At 61.1% G+C, this 20,648-nt stretch overlaps 1 protein-coding gene across 23 annotated transcripts; it reads right to left on the bottom strand.

Annotated features, from left to right (window-relative positions):
• Positions 1-42: 42 nt before the first annotated feature.
• TPM3 (tropomyosin 3) lies at positions 43-18,699 on the bottom strand. Of its 23 annotated transcripts, XM_050715869.1 has the most exons (11): positions 18,586-18,699; positions 18,040-18,165; positions 12,343-12,476; positions 11,493-11,610; positions 11,169-11,239; positions 9,720-9,795; positions 9,200-9,262; positions 9,013-9,082; positions 7,186-7,264; positions 5,277-5,346; positions 1,833-1,925 (listed from the first exon to the last, which is right to left on the bottom strand). In XM_050715869.1, the coding sequence occupies exons 1-11, from the start codon at positions 18,697-18,699 to the stop codon at positions 1,848-1,850; spliced, it is 999 nt and encodes a 332-aa protein (XP_050571826.1). In that variant the 3' UTR covers positions 1,833-1,847. The 23 variants fall into 23 exon arrangements, with proteins under 23 accessions (XP_035423198.1, XP_035423197.1, XP_035423200.1 ...); XM_035567305.2 differs by lacking the exons at positions 1,833-1,925; positions 9,720-9,795; positions 18,040-18,165; positions 18,586-18,699 and adding exons at positions 43-1,212; positions 10,291-10,366; positions 15,188-15,404; XM_035567304.2 differs by lacking the exons at positions 1,833-1,925; positions 18,040-18,165; positions 18,586-18,699 and adding exons at positions 43-1,212; positions 15,188-15,399.
• Positions 18,700-20,648: the final 1,949 nt, after the last annotated feature.

Genomic DNA, 20,648 nt, shown 5'->3' with positions numbered 1-20,648 from the left:
CCCCCCCTTCACCCACTAAAGCACTGCAAGGGGACAGCAGCGTGGAGGGATTGGTTTTTATTTCAAAAGACAGTAATACAATTTCTCAATTTAGTATCAAAACACTTGATATGGTTCTTTTCTCCAGATTGGCCCCTAGAACTGCTACAACCAAGCAGCATGCTCGAACCACAAGCTACACACCGCGAGCTCGACATCTCCACACTCACGCCTCACAAAAACTACATCAACACTGCACAGCAAGATGGCTTGTACCTTATTAAGACATTAAGAGCACTCCTGGCCAGGAGAGGGAAGGCCTCGGCTTCCCCCCCCCCAGGATAGGCAGAACTTTTCAAAGAAAACAAGACTTTTGTACTTAAGCTGTTAAGTTTAACCCAGCGATGAGTGATAAAGCTTGGTGCATCAGCACTTAGTGAAGGCAAATTCAACCCCTGTGTAGCAATGTGTTAGCGGGGCCGTGGCTTCTCTAAGCCTACTGGGAAAGGAAGTGGCCAACACTGGGGGGATGGAAGGGAAACAACCCCTGCGAAGGTTCAATTGTTCAGATAATAGGCTTGGCTTTAAAAAAAAAAAAAGTCTGCTTTTGCTCAAGTTGCTTCTCCACGACAGAGTTACCTTAAAGCTGAAAACTGAACTGCTCTTTTGGCAAACAGCTCCTGGAGCGGAAGTTTTCCCAACAGGCCTCCATTCCTAGCCCTACTCTCCTAGTCAGCGGCCCACAGCCAGGAACCATCACACCCATCTTCCTCCCCTGCCAAAGCAGAGGGGCCCAGAGCTAATTAACAGAAGGTTAATATCAAAGTTTAAAGCCAAGAGCTTTTGAAGTGTTGCTCACCAGCCTCAGTTATTTGGAATGTTTACAATGGTTGCTACAAAAAAAGGTAGTTACAAAATGTATACATCTCAAACATGCTCCCCAAACATTATTGCATTGTTTATTTCCCTTAATAATGCTGTTTGAAGCTCTGCCCAACCTGATGACCTTTAACCCTGAGGTGAAATAGCAGATTTGTGTTTGGTCAAGTTGGCAACAGAAAGTAAACCCTGGTCCCCAAGGGTTAGAGGTCAGCAGCAGCTGGGCTGGCCCCCCATGGCATCGTGTGGCGGAGGCAGTGGCAGGGATCCATTACATTTCATTCAGGTCTAGCAGGGTCTGGTCCAGCATTCTTTGCGTGCAGAGATGCTCCTCTTTGGTGGATTTCAGTTTATCTGGCAAGAAGCAAGAGTTAGAGTTACAAGTCAGCTTAAGACAACCGAGAAACCTTCGCCAAAGAAAGCTTGCACTAGCCCCTTCCCAGCACGCTGCCGTAGCGAGTTCTCAGACCGTGGGTGCCTGGCTGGCTGCAGCTAGAAGCTCTGAAGTTACCTGGCTCATTTGTAGCCCTCGTCTCTCGTGCTGCTGGTGCTCCAAATTGGCACAGTCAGGAGGTACTTTTAGCTAGTGCTCTAGGCAGTATTTTGCATGCAGGTGCCTCAGATCGTAGCTAGCTTTCGCCAGGGCTTCAACACTTTCAGACAGCAGTCCCCAGTGGCCCAGCAAGCCACCCAAGAGCAACTCGAAGATTAAACACTTAGAAAATCAACCCCTGGAATTCCAATTGATTGTGCCCCCCTTCCCCCCAGCACAGGATAGTGATGCCAAGCTGGTCACCAAGACCGTAACTACCTAGCAGCAGGGAGCAGACAACCAAGGACAGTGGGGCAGAGGCTGTTTTCAGGGAACAGCAGGCAGTGAGCAAGTAGGAGCAAAGGTGCTACAACTCTGCCCAGAACTACAGGCAGCTTGCACAGTCGGTTCTCACATGTTCCTTAAGCCAGGAGAGCTCAGATCAGCAACTAGCACTCTAGGTAGGCTTTACTCCATAGGTGAGCCCACCCTTGCCACTGAAGAAATCCACACGCCGGGACACTGGACAGACAGGCTGTAGAAAGATGTCCTTTAGGCACAGGCAGTTTCTCAAAGCTGCTCCCCACCTCCCCGCTCCCAAGGGGACTGCCGAGGGGCTGCAGCAACCCAAGGTCAGAAAGAGCGCACTGCACACACAGCAAGAAGCATTCCTCCTAAGGCACTAGCAACTGCAGAGTTTAACGACTCCCTGCAGGCACTCAAGAGACAGCTTCATGTCATGGATACAGGGACTTGGTTTCAAAATGTCCCTGAGCTTTCCCAACCTGTCCTGAGACTCCACAACTGCACTGGGATCAGGCCCTGGGCACAACTACTTCCCCCAAAGCCTTCTATCTAGGTCAGGACTCAGCTATATATGAAAGTACTACAGGTGTGCAGTGTCTTAGACCACAAGGTCAGTCATTTATTGTTAGAAGCCATCATTCCATGCAGCAGGAAATCCTATAGTCATTCAGCTAACAGTAAATTAAGCCATAGCACTTGACAGGTATCTTCTAGCAGACAAGCCTAACTTCACCCCACTCCTCTCTTGGTGGGTGCAGCAGTTCTGGTTCCATGGAGGAGCCAGGCGAGACCGCTCAAAGAACCGCGAAGTCTGAGGGTTTCTTCACCAATAACACAGGTTACCTTTTATAAAAAGAGCTCTTAAAATAAGTTAGAGGATGAATTCAACTGCCCCATTCAACAGCAGCAATTGCATAAAATTTGCAAGTCTGCCAGTCTTAAGAGAGATCAGATTTCACTGTGGTCCACAGCACTGGTGGTCGCAATAAGCTTGTTTAATGGCATTAGTGGGCCCCCTTCTCAGTCACACAGATCATGCAGCGTTAGCTTCAGCTCGTTAGAGAGCAGGCGGTTTTTCTCAAGCTGGCTGTACAGGCGCTCTGCAGCAGCAACAGGATTAGGGGAAACAAGAGGAAGAGAGAAAAAGAGAGAAAGGGAAGGTTAGTAGAGTACCAAGATGAGCACATCAAATAACCTGTCTCCATAGCACGTGCCTCTGAAGATCAAGTCTAGGCTATTACACAGATGAAGCTGGGAAGAACAAAGGTTTGTGTTACTCTAACTTGCTTTTCAGCTCAGAAGATCACAGTGGAAGCCAAGTGTGGGCAGAAATGGAAGTGCTGCCAAGGGCTTGCGAAGGCAAACGAAGAGAAGAACACCAGAAGAGGAGCCTGCAGGCTCGGCTGCACCGTACCCAGGTAAGGAGAGAGACCTGAGATGTGCTTTAAGCCTGCGGAGTACCCTGCAGAAAGAAGTCCTACAGCAGCTGAACTAAGAAGCACCTTCCAGGGTGCGTCACACCGCCCAGTAGTAGGCACAGCAGTAGGACTGAGGGTTTTAGGCAGCTGGACAGGGACACAGGCATCTAAGGACAGCAGAATTGAGAATGACAGCATCTTACCTAACCCAGAGGACACGACTGTGCCACGCTAACAACCCACCACATCTAAACAAGGACTGGAGACAGTATCTAAGGAAAGGGAGTACTAGTCTGATCCTCTCCCAGCTCGGGTCACCTCTCAGCCACTGCCCTGCAGCCCATCAGCCACAACAGAGAACCTACTGAGCATCTGTTTTTGTCTGTCTACACGGGCAGCATCCTCCCAGCCTGACAATTCCCATTCCTGCATTTGGGGGAATTCCGTGCAGTGAAAAATCCTTATACAGGGGCTTCCAGCCTGGTAGAAACAATCACCACAAACTGAAGCAATATGCACAGCGTGCTGCCGTTGCCTGATGAGTTAGTATCTACAGCACGGCAACTCTTGCTGGCCTTAAGCTTCTTCTCAAATCCTTTTGGTACTACTACAAAGGTCTAAGATCCCCAGGAATCTATGACACCCTCTGAAGGGGGTCTACACTATTCTTCACTACTTTTGTCCAAGGAATAATTGCTCTTGAGCAAGACCTGGCTACATAAGGTTCAGGACACTCAAGTGTTCACATGGAGCAGCCGAAGCACAGCCCCCTGCCCCAGAGACCTAGCTCAGTCCCTCCAGCATGACAGCCACACACGAGAGGGAATTTCACCTTCACCCAGCTCCTCTCAGCCCTCAGCACCTGCCCTAGTGACACCTCGCTGCAGGACAGGAGCTGGTAATGCCGACTGTCCCTTCTTTAAAGCCACCAAGGAACAACCAGAGCAGCTGACAATTTCTGCCCCATTGCAATTTGACTACAAGTAGAGGGAAGTTGTGGTGCAGCAGACAAGCACACTCGGTGCCAGCCTACACCGGAGCCTGCCTTGCACGTGGGCTACTAGTGCTAGGGACCCTGCTCGGAGCAGATAGGCTGGGCACCCTGATGGCAGCCTCCAGCGCCAGGTGACGTGGGCTGGTCCCAGGTCTTTGGAAGAGCAGAGGATGGGAGGGATCTGCCACCAAGAGAAGTACGAGCAGCTCTAGGCTGGTGCAACAGCTCCCAGCCTTCAAGCAAGCATTCCTGCCTGCGGACAGGGACCTGACGATCCACTCACAAGGGAGCAGACTGACTGGGGTAATTAGCGTGACCTTCCCAAGACCTCGGGAATGGCTTCTCGACACGGAGCACTTGCTCAGGGCTGCTGGGGCTAGCTGCAGCATCTGGCCTGCTCCCTTGCCCGCCCAGCCTGCAGGGCAGCCTTACAGGCCACGGGGAACTCCGAGACCTGTGCCTCCTGGTCAGCTTATCTGAACTCACAGCTCCCCTGGGTTAACAGCTCGGCTCGTGGTAACCAGCCTGCACAAGCCTAGCAATCCAGTCAGACCAGAAGCCTCACAAAACCTCCCAGGGCAGAAGTTGCATCACCCACCACCCATCCAGCCAGCGTGGAGTTCCACCGGGACGAGCAGGACAAGGGCCTGCCAAAGCCCAGCCCTCGAGAACGTCGCTTGCGACACCGCCATGCAACGGGGAGGCCACCCGCCCCGCTCGGCCCCGAGCCGACGAGACCACCCCGCGAGGAGAGAGGCCATTTCACAAGGGCAGGGAGCGTGATGTTGCCTCCCGCTTGGTAAGAGCCAACAGGAGAACGCCAGGCTGGAGGCCTCCCCTCGCCCAGACAACTGAGAGATACCCCCGCCCCTCCCACAGGACGCAGCCCCCATCCTCAAATTCAGCTGCAGGTTTGGTTACTGAGAGGATTCCTGCTTTGGGGGCACAGAGCTATTACCCTGAAGAGCCAGAGCACCGTCTGCCAGCCCTTTCCAAGCTATTCTCTTGGGAATTCCTTGCAAGTGCTCCCTCCTTCCCTGCCCAGACCAGCAGAGAGGGGACAGCCCCGACGCAGAAGACAGAGTGAGAACAGGCTGGGGCAGCTCGGCACGTCCAGGCTGCGCTCGCTGCCAGTGCCACTTGTGCAGAGAGCGGAGTGCACACAAACCTGAGGTTCAGGAAACCACGGGAGGTGTCCCATTTCACCAAAACTCGATTCCTGAAGGGCTCTTCGGGCACTGTGGCAGACAAACCGACCCAGGAGGGAAGAAGTATCGGACAAGCCACCGTAAGGCAGCACGGTTACGAGGCTGATCAGTGCTTACGGTACCCGAGCAACCAGCAGTGGCGCGTGCCAGGTGCTTGCTGCCAGCCGCAGAGCTCCGTGTAGCGCTGCAGGCCACGCTCCCAGGAGGATCCTACGACCCTCAGCCCCACGCAGGGAGCTGGAGCGCTGCTGTGCGTGGATGCCCTGGCCCTGCTGCCCTCAGCCCTGCGCTTCTCCTTCCTGAAGCAAGGAGCCATCCATCCCCCCTGCAGGCACAGCACCCACCCAGCCCTGCCCAGCTGGAAACCAGCCAGAGTTATGCAATATTTATTAGCTTTCACAACTTGTCAGCGACCTCAGTGACTATCGGGTGCGGCGACTTCCCGCTGCAAGCCAGCGTTTGGCAACCAGCGCCAGTGAATGCCAGAGCAGGCAGGTGAGGAACATTTTCCTGAAGCAGACAGCGTGAGGACCTCTGGCTACAAACCCCAGCAGCCTACCCGAACCTACAGAGCGTGCCGTGCACCGAGGCAGCGTTTGCAGGGCTGCGATGCACGTCTGTGAGCCAATAAGACACCCAAAGGGAAAAATCTAGTGCGTTAATGAAGTCTGTGTATTCCACCAGCGCGGGTAAGGTTACACTGGTTTGAAGGCAACATCGCAACAGTTACTCTAAAGCAGCAAGTGGTCACTAGAAACCCATTTCTCAACAGCACCAGCGGTTCCATTCAGTTTATACAAGAGTTGTTTTTCCTTAAAAAAGGTGACATCATGCTCAAGCAAGAGGCAAGAGAAATACAAAAGGAGCTTTATAGCTCTACACAAGATATGCAGATGAGAACAACATACTCCCAGCTACACCCAGACATTGAAAAGGGCAGCCCCTCAGAGCACGGCAGTGTCTGGCACATCGGGTCAAACAGAGGGAGCTTTGTTTAGGAGCAAGTGCAGCATAACTGGGGGCTGCTGCTGCTGTCAAGCTTCAGAGTCTGTACAGCACTCATTCCCAGGGATGCCCTGTGCACAGTAACTGGAAAAAGGTACTGGAATTCAGAGTGAGATGAGGAGAGCACGAGTGCAGGGTGCAGATGCAGAACAAGCCACCAAGCAGAGAGGCAAATCCAAAGTGGAGTTTGGAATCGCAAGACTTATCTGTGTGAAACAGAAGGAGACACTAGTTTTAAGAGAAACGTGAGTGTTTGTGCACGGCAAACTTTGCTCAGGGAGCTTTCGAACGCTAGCGTTAAGGCTCTTCTCTGCAGCGCAAGTACCTGGCCTCTCCTGGGTTAGTGGTAAGGACTGTGCAGAGCAGCTGTTAGCAGAACCCACCGCCAGTCTCAACAAGAAGCCAAGTAGCAAAGTTGCAGGAACACGAGGTCAGCTACTTCCACAGATCACTTCACGATCCAGCCCATCTCAAGCCTGTTAGGGCAATTCCTGAGGCATCTGCTTGAGCACTGCCCACAGCCTCTCCCGGGAAGAATCCCGAGACCGTGGCCCAGTGGCTCCAGCAGGCAACGAAGGCACATTAAGCCCTTCCCAGCGGGGCTGGGAATTGCACTGGAGTTCAGGTCCGAACTCTGCCAGGCCAGCACAGCACTTGGTGTTACACATGCAGCTCACAAGGCCCTGGAGTTAGAACACAGCATGCTGCAGGGAAGCCTCAATCCGAGAGGCAGAGATCTGTAGAAGTAACCTAGACAACACAGTGCCATTGATTCTCCGGCTATGAAAATCACAGCAAACCAAGCAAGCTCCGGCGGTCTAGCCTGCTGAAGCGAGAGGCAAACACCAGCCAGCTCATATTTACATGGAAGTCATGTCATTCAGGGCGTGGTCCAGTTCCTCACTAATTGCTTTGTACTTCAGTTTCTGGGCATAGAGCTCATCTAGAAGAGGTTTAGGAGGAGAACAAAAGGGAAACAATGAGGGAAGGCAGAGGAGTTCTTCCAACACCCTGGGGCAGGAAAAGCAGTGTGGGATTTGTGAACAGAAGAAAATGAAGTCAGATGTGGAGCCACCACGACTGCTGGACTCCGGTCGCTCCTGAGCGATGGATGGGAGGTTTCAGACAGCCCGAGGGCAGCCTGACCAGCAAGGGCCCTGCAGGACTCCAAGCCAGCTCCGAGGGGAGCAGAGCCAAGAGCTCCAACCCCACCAGCTTGTGAGAAGAAGCTGCCGGCTAGCTTAGCAAGAACCATGGGCGGAAGGAGTACCAGGGAGGGCAACTCCACTTGGGGAGGCGATTGCAACACCTAAGGCAGGCACGGATCAATGGAAGCGCTTTGTTCTCACCTTCGGTTTCAATATAAAAACCTGTTTGGGAGAAGTCAGTTAAGTAATAGTCCTGAGCATCAGAGGGAATTCCCATTATGTGCGTACACAGCTCAGCAGGATACGCCGAGCAGACGGGCCACACCTGCGTTCTCCATCAGATAATGGAGCAGACTGGCAATCACCCACCTTCCCGTGGAGGAGGCAGCCTTGAAACTTGCACTGATGGACTCCTTTAGCATTGCACAGCGCTGGCACGGGCTCCTCCCAGCACTGGCTGCCTAGGCTGCGATACAGCTGGTAATGTTGTTAACTGCTTCGCGGAGCCCAGAGAACTTTGTCAGTTGTCATAAACTAGGTCACTTCCACAGCAAGGCCAGAGACTGGAGCCAACTCTCCCCATCAACGCGTTTCAGGGGCAGCACGCAGGGACTCGGAGCTTTTGCGGTTCTCCCGGATCATGAGGTGGCTCAGATTGCTGCTTGGCTGCAGTTCTGGAACGGCTCAGCTGACACCACTGCTATTTCTAGATAAAACTCCTGAGTGACTCCAGACTGTAGGATGTGGCTTTGAATCTCCAAGACCTGGCACTGAACGACCACTAAGGCACATGCTGTGGTTGGGGCAGGAGGCCTGTAAGAGCACTGGCGTGCCAGCGCAGCCGCTCTAGCCACAGCTATCTCTGGAAGAATCCAGCCACAGCCCCAGAGCTAAGGCAGGCACGTGGAACCTTCTCCTTCCGTGACTCGGGGAGAGTTAGGACTCTGCAACGGCAAGCCTCAGGAGTGCTCCTGAAGTTCTGTGAAACCAGGAGGAGGAGGGGAGCCCGGCCTCGGCCCAGGCCGACCACCACACTGCACGGGTGGGACTTCTGGTGACTTTATCTTGAACCGATGCTGGGGAGTCTGAGTCTTCCCAGGGCTGGTTCATGACCCACCGACTGCAGTAACGCTGTCTGCTGACGGCCACGTGCATGGGATTCCACACACAGGTATGTAATCGCAACCAATTCCTGTGGAGTTCATGGTGTTTTTTTTTTTTTTTTCCTACGCCACTCCTCAAGTTGGGTTAAGCTGGAGCACAGGAATCCAGTTATGCTCCCGAGGACACCACGACCAATGCTAGCAGCCGCGCTATCTGTCCTATCAGTCAGACAGGGCAAGGTGCTCGGATCAAAAGCTTGAGGCCTGCCGCAGCACGGCCAGGGAATTGTTTCCAGCAGATACACAGGGCACAGCCCCAGAACCTAAGAGGCACCAGCCTCACCCCAGAGGCTGAGCCAGGCTTTGCTCCCAGTACTGAGGAGCTCTCCTTCCCCAGCTCATCACCACAAAGTCTTTGGCTCCCCATCCCCAGCACGTACCTTCCAAATCATCGATGGTCTTCTCCAGCTTGGCCACAGACCGCTCGGCGAATTCAGCACGGGTCTCCGCCTGCCAGACAGGAGCGAGTCGGTCAGCAACAGCTTGGGGGTACAAGGGGCCACAGAAGCAACAGCCTGAGGGTGCTCCCACCAATCAAACTGAGGCCATCCCGACACAGTCACTCACCTCTTTGAGTTTATCAGTCAGGATCTTGATCTCTTCTTCGTATTTATCCTCTTTTTGAGAGTACTGTGGAAAAGGAGAGGTGTCAGCAACCTGCAGCAGCCCCATGCATCTCCCACTCCAGAGAGCCAGGGCTACAAGAGGAGGCTTAAACTCCTCGCTGCGGTGCACGTGCCCACAGACTTCCAATTTATTCACACCCCTACCCTGCTCGAGGAGGACCGGGTCAGACAGCAAGTCCCACACCACGCACATAACACAGAAACTCGGGCACAGAAAAATTCTCATCCCAGCAGCATAAACATCTCGGCTGCTCGAGTCTGCCCCAAGGCAGGGAAGGGCCGGCAGGCTTCCCGCACTCCCAGCTCCTACAGGCAGCATCAGCCCTGCGCTGAGATCCGTTAGCTCTCCTTGCTGCTTAGGGCTGCAAAGTTCCACTATTTCCATCCCAGTGGGTGCTCCGCTGTCACACCCCCTTCTAGCAAAACAGAAATGTTTCTGGCCCTTTGAAAAGCAGCCCTACCTTCTCAGCCTGAGCCTCAAGAGACTTGAGATTGTTGGTGACATTCTTCAGCTCCTCCTCCAGCTCGGAACATTTACTGTGGGGTTTTGTAAAGAAAGAGGGGAGAAAAAAGGAAAAGAAGTGGGAGGGAAAGACAGGAGAGATGAGAAGTGAATCCATGTGCAGGGGAGACCAGGGAGTTCTTTAGGAGACTGTCTGTGATCAGACTGGATGGGACCCTGCTTTGAAGCACTTCTGCAGAAAGCAAGCTCCCTTCCAAGGCCTCCAAGGTCATTTTTTAGATATTCCGCCAGCACGCGCACAGGGCACCGGGCTGAGCGGCTGAGACGTGGACACAGACTCCTGCCAGACCTGGCACCTTCACATAGCAGCCGCACATCTGGTTTGCTGTAAGGAGGGAAGCTGTTCTGGCGGACAGACGGACGGCTGCCGCCACTCAGACAGGAGTGCTCGTGGGCAGAGAGGACAGAACATTCCAGGAGAGAAAGACGCAACGAAGCGGAGGGAAGGAGCGTAGCAAGAAGACCACAAGAGTTCTGGTTTAATGGGTCGAGAAGGGAACGGTTAGTACCTTTTCTTCGGCAACAGACAGACACTTCAAGTTCTGGTCCATCACTCTGATCTGCTCCTGCAGCTCCCGGACACGACTGTTAGTGACGGTCGCATGATGGCACAAGCCAGGTGGGGATAAGGGTCAAAAGGAGCACCGATAACACAATACCGCAGAGCAAAAAAGGGGGCAGGGGAAAAACACAAAGAAGTCATGGTCATGACATGCACGTCTGGGCAGGAAGCACAGTGCTACAGCTGCACGCATGCTAGCTTTGTTAGACAAGGCCCACAGTACAGAAAGGCCCTGACCAGCTCCTCGAGGACCTGCTCAAGCATCCAGACACGTGAAAGGAGCCCAAACCACACGGCCGGTGTCTCTGCTCCAAGCAGAAGTTGTTTAGCTTGCTGAGCAGCAGCGCTCACGTCTGCAGTGGTTGCTGAAAATAACTCGAGGCCACAGAGCAGCCCCGGCCCCAGCTCTGCTCTTGGACATCCTGCGTGCTGCTTCATGGGAGGCCTCGGCCCTTTTAGGACAAGCACCGTGCGCTCGTGTGCCCCGTAGCGGTGTGCAGGGAGCCAGTGACCAGACGTACGGAGCAGTGCTGGGGAAAACCAAGCGGGGGAGGATTCTCTGACCTCGCCACCTAGGGAGCCGCTCCATGCAAGGGGGCGGAACAACTCGGCTGCGCGGCACACCATGCTGATTGTGGGGGACACAAACTCACATCCCCGGTGGATCTAATCCTGCTCAGAGCAGGAGCACGCTCCCAGCTCTTTCATCGGCAGCTCTAAACCCACCCTGTACTTCAGGCCTTGTGTAACAAGGTTAGAAATGCTGTTAGTGTTAGTTCCCATGCGAAGGTAGACATGCCAGTCACACGTGAGCAGATTACTCACGACTCTGCAAGCTCAGCTCTCTCCTCAGTGCGCTCCAGATCTCCTTCTATGATCACCAATTTCCGGGCAACCTGGGGCGGGGGGGGGGGAGAATCAGAGGTCACAGCAAGGAAGATTTTACACTGGTAGGTCGTGCGAGGCACGGAAGGGAACGCCTGCAGGAGTTACTGCTGCTGCCAGAGTTCCTCTGGCTGGGGAAACGGCGATGAAGCTCAGAGAGCCGGGATCTCCCCGCGCCACGTCTGCTGAGAAAAGCCCTGTCTGCAGGAAGAGGAGCCACCGCTCCCGGCCAGGGGCGGCCGCGCGAGAGCATCTGAGCCTCACCTCCTCGTACTTCCTGTCCGCCTCCTCCGCGATGTGCTTGGCTTCCTTGAGCTGGATCTCCTGCAGCTCCATTTTCTCCTCATCCTTCAGAGCTCTGTTTTCGATGACTTTCATGCCTCTGCCCCAAAAAAAAAGCACAGCAAGGGGTGACGTATGAAACGGTCCCACACAAGCCAGCACGGCTCCGGGCGCAGAGGACAGCGCAGAAAGCAGGCGCTGCTGGGCTGAGGCAAACGCAGCAGCCTCGCCTGCTCAGAGCTAACTGCTCCTCGGAGCATTACTCCAGCAGCTCATTGGGCTCCTGGACCACGAGAAACTTTGCCGCCGAGAACAAGTCAGGATGTCGCAGGGACTCCGCACGGGCGAGCCAAGCACTTTCCAGGCCGAAAGGCAGCAGGAGCCAAGTCCTTATGGCAGGACGTCAGCTGGGTCAGGCTGCGCAGCGCAACGGCCAACTGGAAGTGCTCTGATGGGACCGCTCCCCTCTAAATCACATTCCCAGGTCGGGAGCTCCCTGCCAGGCGGGAGGGCGCAGCAGGAAGAAGCCCCGAGCCCCAGCAGCGCCCTTCACCAACCCAGGGCTTCCCAGACCCTGCTTCCTCCTCCCCCGGAGGGGGGTTGCACAGCAGCAGGCAGCACTACTCGCCCTTAGCCTCAGGCTCCGCGATATTCCCGAGGGCAGCAGCACTGTTTGAGCGGCTCTGCATAAGCAGGCACTGGCTCCCACGCCCTGCCTTGATGTGGCGGCCGCTTCCCACCCTCCAAGAAGCCCAGGAGGTGGCCGGCACCTGGCCCTCCGTCGGGAACATGCCTGGGACTCAGAGCGAGAGCGGCAGCAGCCCTTGCTCACCTTTCACTTTCATCTGCAGCCTTCTCCGCCTCCTCCAGCTTCTGCAGAGCCGTGGCAAGGCGCTCCTGGGCCCGGTCTAACTCCTCCTCTACCAGCTGGATGCGGCGATTCAGAGATGCCACTTCTGCCTCAGCCTGGGGGGAGCGGAAGGGGTGACTCAGCCCGCAGCAGGTTCAGCAGCCGGTGCAGGGCAGCCGAGCTCTGCCCGCAGGTCAGCGGCGGCGCGCAGGAAAGCGAACCGAAGCCGAGGGGCTTTGCCCAATTTTTTACACCAAGGCCTGCGCTCCCAGACGCCTGCAAGTTGAGCCTTGCAACATTTAGCACGGGTTTGGCTGCGCAGCAGTCACCACGCAGGTTTCTCGCCTGTCAGCTCGAGCTGAGGTGACAGCTGAAGCCATAAGCACTAAGTAGATGACTTACACTAATGTGTCTTCTCCGCAGCTGCTCTAATCCTGCCGGGCCATCAATCAGTCCCATTCATCCACCACCCCAGCGCCCTCTGACAGCTACTATTTAGCACCAAGTCAGTTTACGCGTGTGATCTGGACGGGAATGTTGCTTGGAACAAGCCCTCTCATCAGCGACCTGAGCTGACCAACAGGGCTCAGGGGTCTGCCCGGCGCTGGACCGGGCTCCGCAGCGGGCTCAGCCGATAGCTGCAGCGCCGGCAGCTCCGGTGGGGCTCAGACTGCGAGGAGCCAGCCGCGCTCCGTGATCCACCCACAGCAAGAGCCAAAGCCTCCGGCAGCCCCGAGAGGCCGCTGCTTGGCCACCTCATTTCTGGAGTCGCGAGCTGCCGAGAGCCCGCGGGCTCTGCGCGGCTGCCAGCGGCGTGACCACGGGAAGGAGCGAGGGTTTAACGAACCCGTGACGTTGAAGGCGTCGCGCGCCCCCAGCCAGGCCTGCTGCAGCTCCATCGCCACCAGCCACAAGGCGTCTGAGGCTCGGTCTGTGGCGAGCCCCGAGCGGACACCGAGAAGCCCTGGGGACACCGACACCTCGTCTCGGCCAGCCCAGAAGAAGCCGGCATTGCCTCCAGCAAGATTTCCACACTGCTGCAGAGGTGGAGAGCGCTGCGGCCACCTCAGAGAAGCACGGTGATCCGCCACAGAGGCCAGCGCGCAGGCACATGCCGGGCACGTATGAAATATCCCAGCCGCTTGCGACAAAGCTGCCTGCGAGGACACGCTGCCTCGAAGCGAGCCCGCCGATGCCCAAGGAAGGAGGAGCAGCGTGTGAAAGAGGCCAGTGTTGGAACGGGGCCTGACACAAACCACGCTCGGGCTCGGGAGAGGCTGCCGAGCTCTTTCCCGCAGCCAACGCAGGAACCCCGAGCTGCTTTCGGAGGGGCTGGGTGGCGGCGCCCTGCCCTTCCCTGCGGAAGCCAGCGGCACCGCGACGCTCAGAGAAGCCGGCAGGCTGCCACAGGGGCGGCCGGGCCCCGCCGAGCAGCCAGCACGTTCCTCCGGAGGAGGAAGTGGTCTGCTCGAAGAGGAACGAAACGATACGTTGAGCAGAACTGGGAAGGAGGCTGCCTGGCACACACACGCATTTGGCCTCCTAAAGAGGCAGCGAGCTGTCAGGCCGCTGAGCCTCCTCCTTCCCCCGGGGGACGGAGACACACCAGCCCTCTGCTTCCTGCCCTCCTGAACCTCGCTGCCCAGCCCCGGCTTCCTGCGGGCAGCGCGAAACCCACCCAAGAAAATCCCCTGCTGCCAAGAACTGCCTCTGCCCTGCTCAGGGGGCTGCCAAGGGCCTGATCCTTCCTTTCCGCCTTCCTTCCCTGCACGCGGCAGCGACGCTCCCAGGCAGCCCCGCTGCCCACCAGCGCCTTCCCGCTCCTCCTTCCTCCGGGAAGGGAGCCCCGAGCCAGGGAGCTGCAGAGAGCCAGCGCGAGGCTCAGCGCCGCTTCCCGAGCCCACGGAGATCGGAGCAGGGAAATCCCTCGGGACCCGGGGGCCAGGCCCCAGACCCTGCGGCGACTGCGAGGCCGGGAGCGGGGATTCGCTCCGGTGCGGCGAGGCTCGGGCAGGCGGGGTGGAAGCACGCGGGTTCCCATGACAACTCCGCTACTGCGGGAGAATTCCTTATGTGGCTGCAAAGAAAGAGCCCGGCCGGGGCCTGGGAGTGGCCCCGTCTCCCCGCACGGCGCCGCTCCCGCACCTCGCCCCCAGCCCCGCTCGGGGCCAGGCGGCACCGAGCTGCTCCCCGGGGACGGCAGGATTCGGCCCTCGGGGCGGAAAAGCCGCAGCTTCGGGGCAGAACGGGCAGAATTGGCACACGCGGTGCCGCCCCGGCCGCCTCCCGCGGTGCCCCCAGCGCTGCTCGGACCCCGCGGCACCGGGGCACGACCGGGGGGGGTGGGGGTGGGGGGGGCCGCCCCGTGCCCTCCCCCCCCCAGCCCCGTTCGGTGCCCGGGAGCGCCCCGCCGAGCCCTGCCCCGCTCCCACGGCACCGCCGGGGCCGCCACAAGATGGCCGGGCCGCTCCCTCCCCGCACACCGGGAGCCGGCTCCGGCTCCCCCCGCGTCCCGGTACCGGGGAGGGGACCCCGCGGCTCCCCCCGCACCGGGGCCAAGCCCCCCGCCCCCCCCAAGCGAGGCCGGCGGCCGAACCCCACCGCCCCCCCAGCACCGGGAACCCAACGGGAGCCCCGGGGCAGCGGAGCACGGCACCGGTGGCGCTCCCGGTACCGAGCCCCCGGAGCCCGGCAGCACCGGGGGCACCGGGAGGGGGCTCCCACCGCCGCCCCCCACCCCGGGCCGGGCCGCGGGCAGCTCCCGGGGCCCGGCCCACGCCGCCCCCCCCCGGTCCGGTCCGGTCCGGTTCGGTGCCGGTCCCGGTACCTGCTCCCGGTTGCGGCGCTCGGCCTCCACCTCCCGCTGCAGGCGGTCCGCCCGCTCCTCGGCGTCGTCCGCCTGCTGCTGCAGCACCTGGATCTTGCGCTTCACCGCCTCGATCGTGGTGGCCCCCGCCATGGTCCCGGCCGCTGCCGCCGCGCCCGCCCCGCCCTGCGATACCGGAACCCGCCGCCCCGGCCCCGCCGACCGGCCGTGACGTCACTTCCGCCCCGCACCCCCACCGCCCCGGTCCGGATGCGGCACGGCACGCCCCGCCCCGCCCCCCCCCCGCGTCCCCCCTTCCCCCCCCGGTGTTGCCGTGGCGACCGGGAGCAGCCACCGGGCGCGGCCCCACCGGCACCGGGGGCACCGGGAGGGGGGGCATCGGGCACGGCCCCCACCGGGACCAGGGGCACCACCGGGACTGGGATCTGCCCCAGCGGGACCGGGAGCACCGGGCATGGCCCCCTACGGGACCGGGACCGGCCCCACCGGGACCTGGGGCACCGGGACCGGGGGTACCGGGGGTGTGGGCATCGGGCATCGGCCCCTACGGGACCGGGAGCACCGGGACTGGGATCTGCCCCACCGGGACTGGGGGCACCGGGAGCACCGGGCATGGCCCCCTACGGGACCGGGACTGGCCCCACCGGGACCAGGACCTGCCCCACCGGGACCTGGGGCACCAGGACCGGGAGCACTGGGAGTGTGGGCATCGGGCATGGCCCCCTACAGAACCGGGACCGGCCCCACAGGGAGTCGGGGCACCGGGCACGGCCCCCACCGGGAGCCAGGGGCACTGGGAAGAGGGGCCCCGGGACTGGGCCCTGCCTCACTGGGAGCGGGGCACCGGGAGCAGGACCTGCCCCACCGGGAGCAGGAATGCCGGGGACAGCCCCCAGGGTACCGGTGGCACCGGGCACAGCCCCCTACAGACCCAGGACGTGCCCCACGGGGTACCGGGGACACCAGGGACAGCCCACGGGGGACCAAGGCACGCCCCCCCCCAAGGAGCGGGGCCACCGGGCACGGCCCCCTGCGGGACCCGGCCCTGTCCCAAGGGGAACCGGGGACACCGGGCCCTGCCACGCACGGTACCGGGGGCACCGGCAGGGCCCACACCGGCCTCGGTGCTCCGGGCCCTGCCCCGCAGCAGCCTGGGGACACCGGGGCCGGCCCCACGCAGGACTGGGAACACGGGGCCTGTGCCCCCCAGCCCCTGCCCTGCCCCACACGGCCCCCACAGCCCCCGGTGTCCCACGGCTGAGCACCGGGGAGCTGAGCACCGGGGCCGGGCCGTCCCACAGCCCCGCGGGCCTTATACGGGCACGGCCGGGCCGGCGGCTGCGCATTCCCAGGGGCTGAGCTCACCCCGCGGCCCCCCTCCCCGCCACGCTGCCGGTCACCGGCTTCCCGTCCTCGGGGTCGTCCCGGGTGCCTGGCTCCGAACCCCCAAACGCTGCCGACGGGGCCGAGCGTCACCTCAAAAACAGGCCGAAATAAGAACTTTTCTTGCTCCCTTCCGTGCCTTCTGTGCTGCTGCCTCGCTCCTGCCCCGCTGTGCGCCAAAATCCGGCGTTGCGACGGCGTCAGCCCGGGCTAAAACCCTCTGGTTTGGGGTTAGTGCACAAAATGCTCGATAAAAACACGGCCGGGCCCTGGGGCTGCGCTCGCAGCAGATGGAGGGGGAAGGAGCGCTGGAGGCTGGTGGGGATGCGGGGACACGGGGCCGTCTCCGCCACCTCTTCCAAGTCCCAGGGGCACGTTTGGAGGGCTCGCGTGTGCCCTGCACGCGCTTGGCCGGCCGAGCGCCTGGACACGGCCCCCTGGGACGAGCTGGCGAGCGAAAGGGCCTGACCCTGCGCCCACGTGCGAGCGCTGCCTGCGGCTGGCAGCGTCCGTTCCCCAGGGAGCTTGGCACGGCCAGCGCTCGCGGCCGCAGTCCCCGCTCTGCTCCGACGGGCCACAGGGCAGCCAGGACGGGGACGAACGGGATGCAAAGCGAGCAGGGACGTGGTCCTCAGTGCTGCAGTGATGGAGAGGGGCAGGAAAGCTTCAGGGAGAGGGCGCGAGGGTGTGGGAGGGCGGCGGAGGGAAGGTCGAAGGGTGCAAGGAGGGACAGGGCTCCCAGTGAGCGCAGGCAGCGCTGTGCCCGGTGTGCAGAGCTCCAGCTCAGCGCCTTCCCGAGCTGGGACAGCAAAGCCACGGGGCTGTCGAACCACCTGGGGGCTCGGGGAGGGCTCGGGGGTCCTGGTTACGATAACTGGATCCGGGACAGCCCAGCAAAGCAAGCCCAGGCACCGTGGCTTGGGGTTTTCACCGTTGCGCTGCACGAGATCTGCGTCTTCCCAGCGGGGAGCCTGCGAGTGCTCGACCCCCCGGGTGCCGGAGGGTGCCAGCCCCTCTGGCCACCCCATCCCCGCAGGTGACAAACGGGGACATTGCGCCACGTGGCTGCCAGGAGAGCGGCCGGGCGGCAAAACCCTGCACCACTCGCGCCATTGTTTTCCTGGAAAGGGCGGCCAACAATAGCAGGACTGTGCAGTTGTCGCGCTGCCCACGCGGCCCCCGCCTGCCCCCGGGGGTGACGAGCGGCTCCATCCTTCTTTGGAGTTTGGCTCCTCCACCGGCAGCCGTGACTCAGAGCTCTGCGGGGCCGGGCACTGACCCCGCGCTCCAGGGGCTGCTCGCGGCCGCCAGCCCCTTGCCAGCTTCCTCCCAGCTCCCTGTGGCTCTGCCCCGGCCCCCTGCCCCGCTTCGGGGACTGTCCTCCGTCCCCAGGGCTGCGGGGATGGCCAAGCTCTGCGGGGAGGCTGCCGTCAGAGCTCCCCGCTCTGCCCCCTGCCCCCCATACGTACATCCGCTGCCTTCTTCTCCGCCAGCTCCAGCTTCTCCTGGGCGTCTTTCAGGGCCTCGGAGTACTTGTCCAGCTCGTCCTCCGTCCCCTTCAGCTTCTTCTGCATGGCGGCCAGCTCATCCTCCAGCTGGAAGGGCAGTGGCCGTCACCCCAGGCGGACACCCCCGGGACCCCCGCAGGGTACCAGCTCCCACCCCATGGGAGAGACTTCCCTCTCTCCTCCCAGACCAGCTCTGCCCCACAGGCTCCCTCCCGGCCCCACACCACCCGACACCACCCAAACTGGTGGGGGCTGAGCCGTGGGCAGCCCACGACGGGGCTGCCATGAGCAGCACTGCCCCACGTCATGCCCCTGACCTCTGCCGTGGGGTTTTTGTCGCTCTGGGTTTGCCCGCAAAGCCCCAGCCTGGATGGCTCAGCTCTGCGGAGCATCTCTTGCACCCTGGGCCCCCTTCCCACGCTGTGATGGGTCCGGCAGGGCTCCGTGGTGCAGCTCGGGGACAACCATCACCCACACCCCTCCCCGTGCTCCTGCCACCCGTCCTACCTGCTTGCTCCGCTCCTCCGCCTGCTTCTGCTCGGCCTCCGCCTGCTCCGCCCGATCCAGGGCGTTCTCCTTGTCCAGCTTCAGCATCTGCATCTTCTTCTTGATGGCCTCCATCGTTGGCGGGGCTCAGGGGAGCTGCAGCGGGCAGCGGGGCGGGCAGGGGGCAGGCGGGGTGGCACTGCTGCCCGCCGCCCCGCCGCCCGGTTTATCAGCGCGCCCCTGCCCGCTGGGCGCGGGGGCTTTGCCTTTCTTGGGCCGAGCCGCCTCCCCACGCTCCCAAAAAGTCTCTGCTCGGGACCCATTGTCTGGCGTGGGGGGGTCCGGGCGGCCGCGGCCTTATTTGGGCTCCTGCAGGACAGCTGGGGCAGTTATAAAAAGCAGCGGCAGGTCTGCGAGCAGGGGGTCCCGCATTGTCCTGGCTGCCCGCCGCCCCCACGTGCAAGCGGACACCCCGGCTGGCAGCACAGGGACACTGTGTCCCACCCCGCCAGGCACCCCCTGTGTGTGTGCTGGCACCGCTGGGGTGGGCAGGGGGGGCTTGGGGGCCCCGGTCCCCAGCCTGGTACCCTCTGGGGCTCGGTGGCACTGCTGGGCACACACAGAGTGGGTGCCACTGCTCCACGGCCCCCGGGACATGCTGGGGAGGCGCCGACCCAGATCCTCGTGGCACCAGAAGTGAAGCCCCCCCTGTTTGCACCCAAGCGGGGGCTCAGGCCATCCATGTCACTGGTGTCACCAGGCACCCCAGGCTGACATTTATCCATGCCCGGGGGTGGCGTGGCAAAGGGCGAGCTCAGCCCGCTGCTATTTTAAGAGCAGGAGCTTAGCAGCAGCCCCCAGCCCAAATTGTTTGGCTCAGCGGGGAGCAGCAGGGGGAGCCGAGCCCCCCAGGAGCCCGCTGAGTCCCCGCTGGCCACGCTGGTGCTCAGCCGCGAGGCTGAAGATGCTGTTGGCATCCAGAGGAGCGATTTCCCCTGGCGCGGGGAGGAATTGGCAGGGAGTGAGCTCCTTGGCATTTCCCACGCTGCCGGGGGATTATCGGCCTCCTTGGAGCCAGCCCTGCGAGCCCGGCTGGGATCTCCCGCAGGGGACATCGACTGCACCCGTCCGGGGACAGATCTGGGGGCTGAGCGGGGCAGGAAGGAGCCAGGGGGGGCTCAGTGCCCACAAAGGGTCCTGGTTGCTGCCGTGCCCCCTGGCTCCATCCGTCGGGAGCCGCAATTAGCCGCTGGCCCAAGGCAGCAGAGCCAGCAGTGGGCACGGGGCCACGCGCCTTCGCCCCGCGCTCGTCCCAGTGTGGGCAGGGGACAGGTGGCGAGCGCTGAGCCCACGTGGGCGGCATCTCGGCGGGTCGGTGCTGGGCGGCCCTGGCGCTGTAAGAATATGTTTGATATTTAGTTGGTTTTCCAATAAAACAACCTAATATCAAACATATCAGACAGAGGCAGGGGCAGGCGGAGGCGGACGGGACCCGGGGCTCGGCTGCCTGAAAGAGAAAGAGAGAGGGCGAGGCGGAGCGGGGCCGTAACTCGTCGCTGTCTGCCTGGGCTGGACCTGGGGGCTCCACACGTGCTGCGCCCTGGCCCTGGCATCCTCGGCTGTGGGCTCCTGCTCCATCGGCTCTGGGATCCTTGGGGATCTGGTGGCCAAGAAGAGGCGAAATGCAGCGGGGATGAAGCTGGAGCAGGGCGTCCCCTGACATGGCACGGCACGGCACGGCGCGGCACAGTGTGGCACAGCACGGCACGGTGGGCAGCGCTGCTCACCCCGTCCCTGCGCATCCGGGGCCGAGGGGTCGCCGCTTCCATCGCTGCCTTACCTGGGCCAGCTCGGGGGGCTCCTCGGCGGCTCTGGCGCGGGGGCCGCCCGGCCGCCGTTTATAACTGTGCTCAGCTGCACCCGGCGGGGGGACGCGGCCGGTGAGCGCCCCAGCCCCACACACGTGGCCTCGTTCCCATTAATTACCACCCATCGACGTCCCCCTGCCCCCTCTGTGCAGCCCCGCGCCCTTGCCGTGGAGCGCAGCCGGTCGATATGGGTCGATGGCCCCGCGCTGCCTGCTC

Source organism: Cygnus atratus, chromosome 28 (genome assembly GCF_013377495.2).
Source record: "Cygnus atratus isolate AKBS03 ecotype Queensland, Australia chromosome 28, CAtr_DNAZoo_HiC_assembly, whole genome shotgun sequence".
In the NCBI taxonomy this organism is placed as follows: Eukaryota; Metazoa; Chordata; class Aves; order Anseriformes; family Anatidae; genus Cygnus; species Cygnus atratus.
The sequence above is the reverse complement of the archived record's forward strand: the minus strand, read 5'-3'. Positions and strand labels throughout refer to the sequence as shown.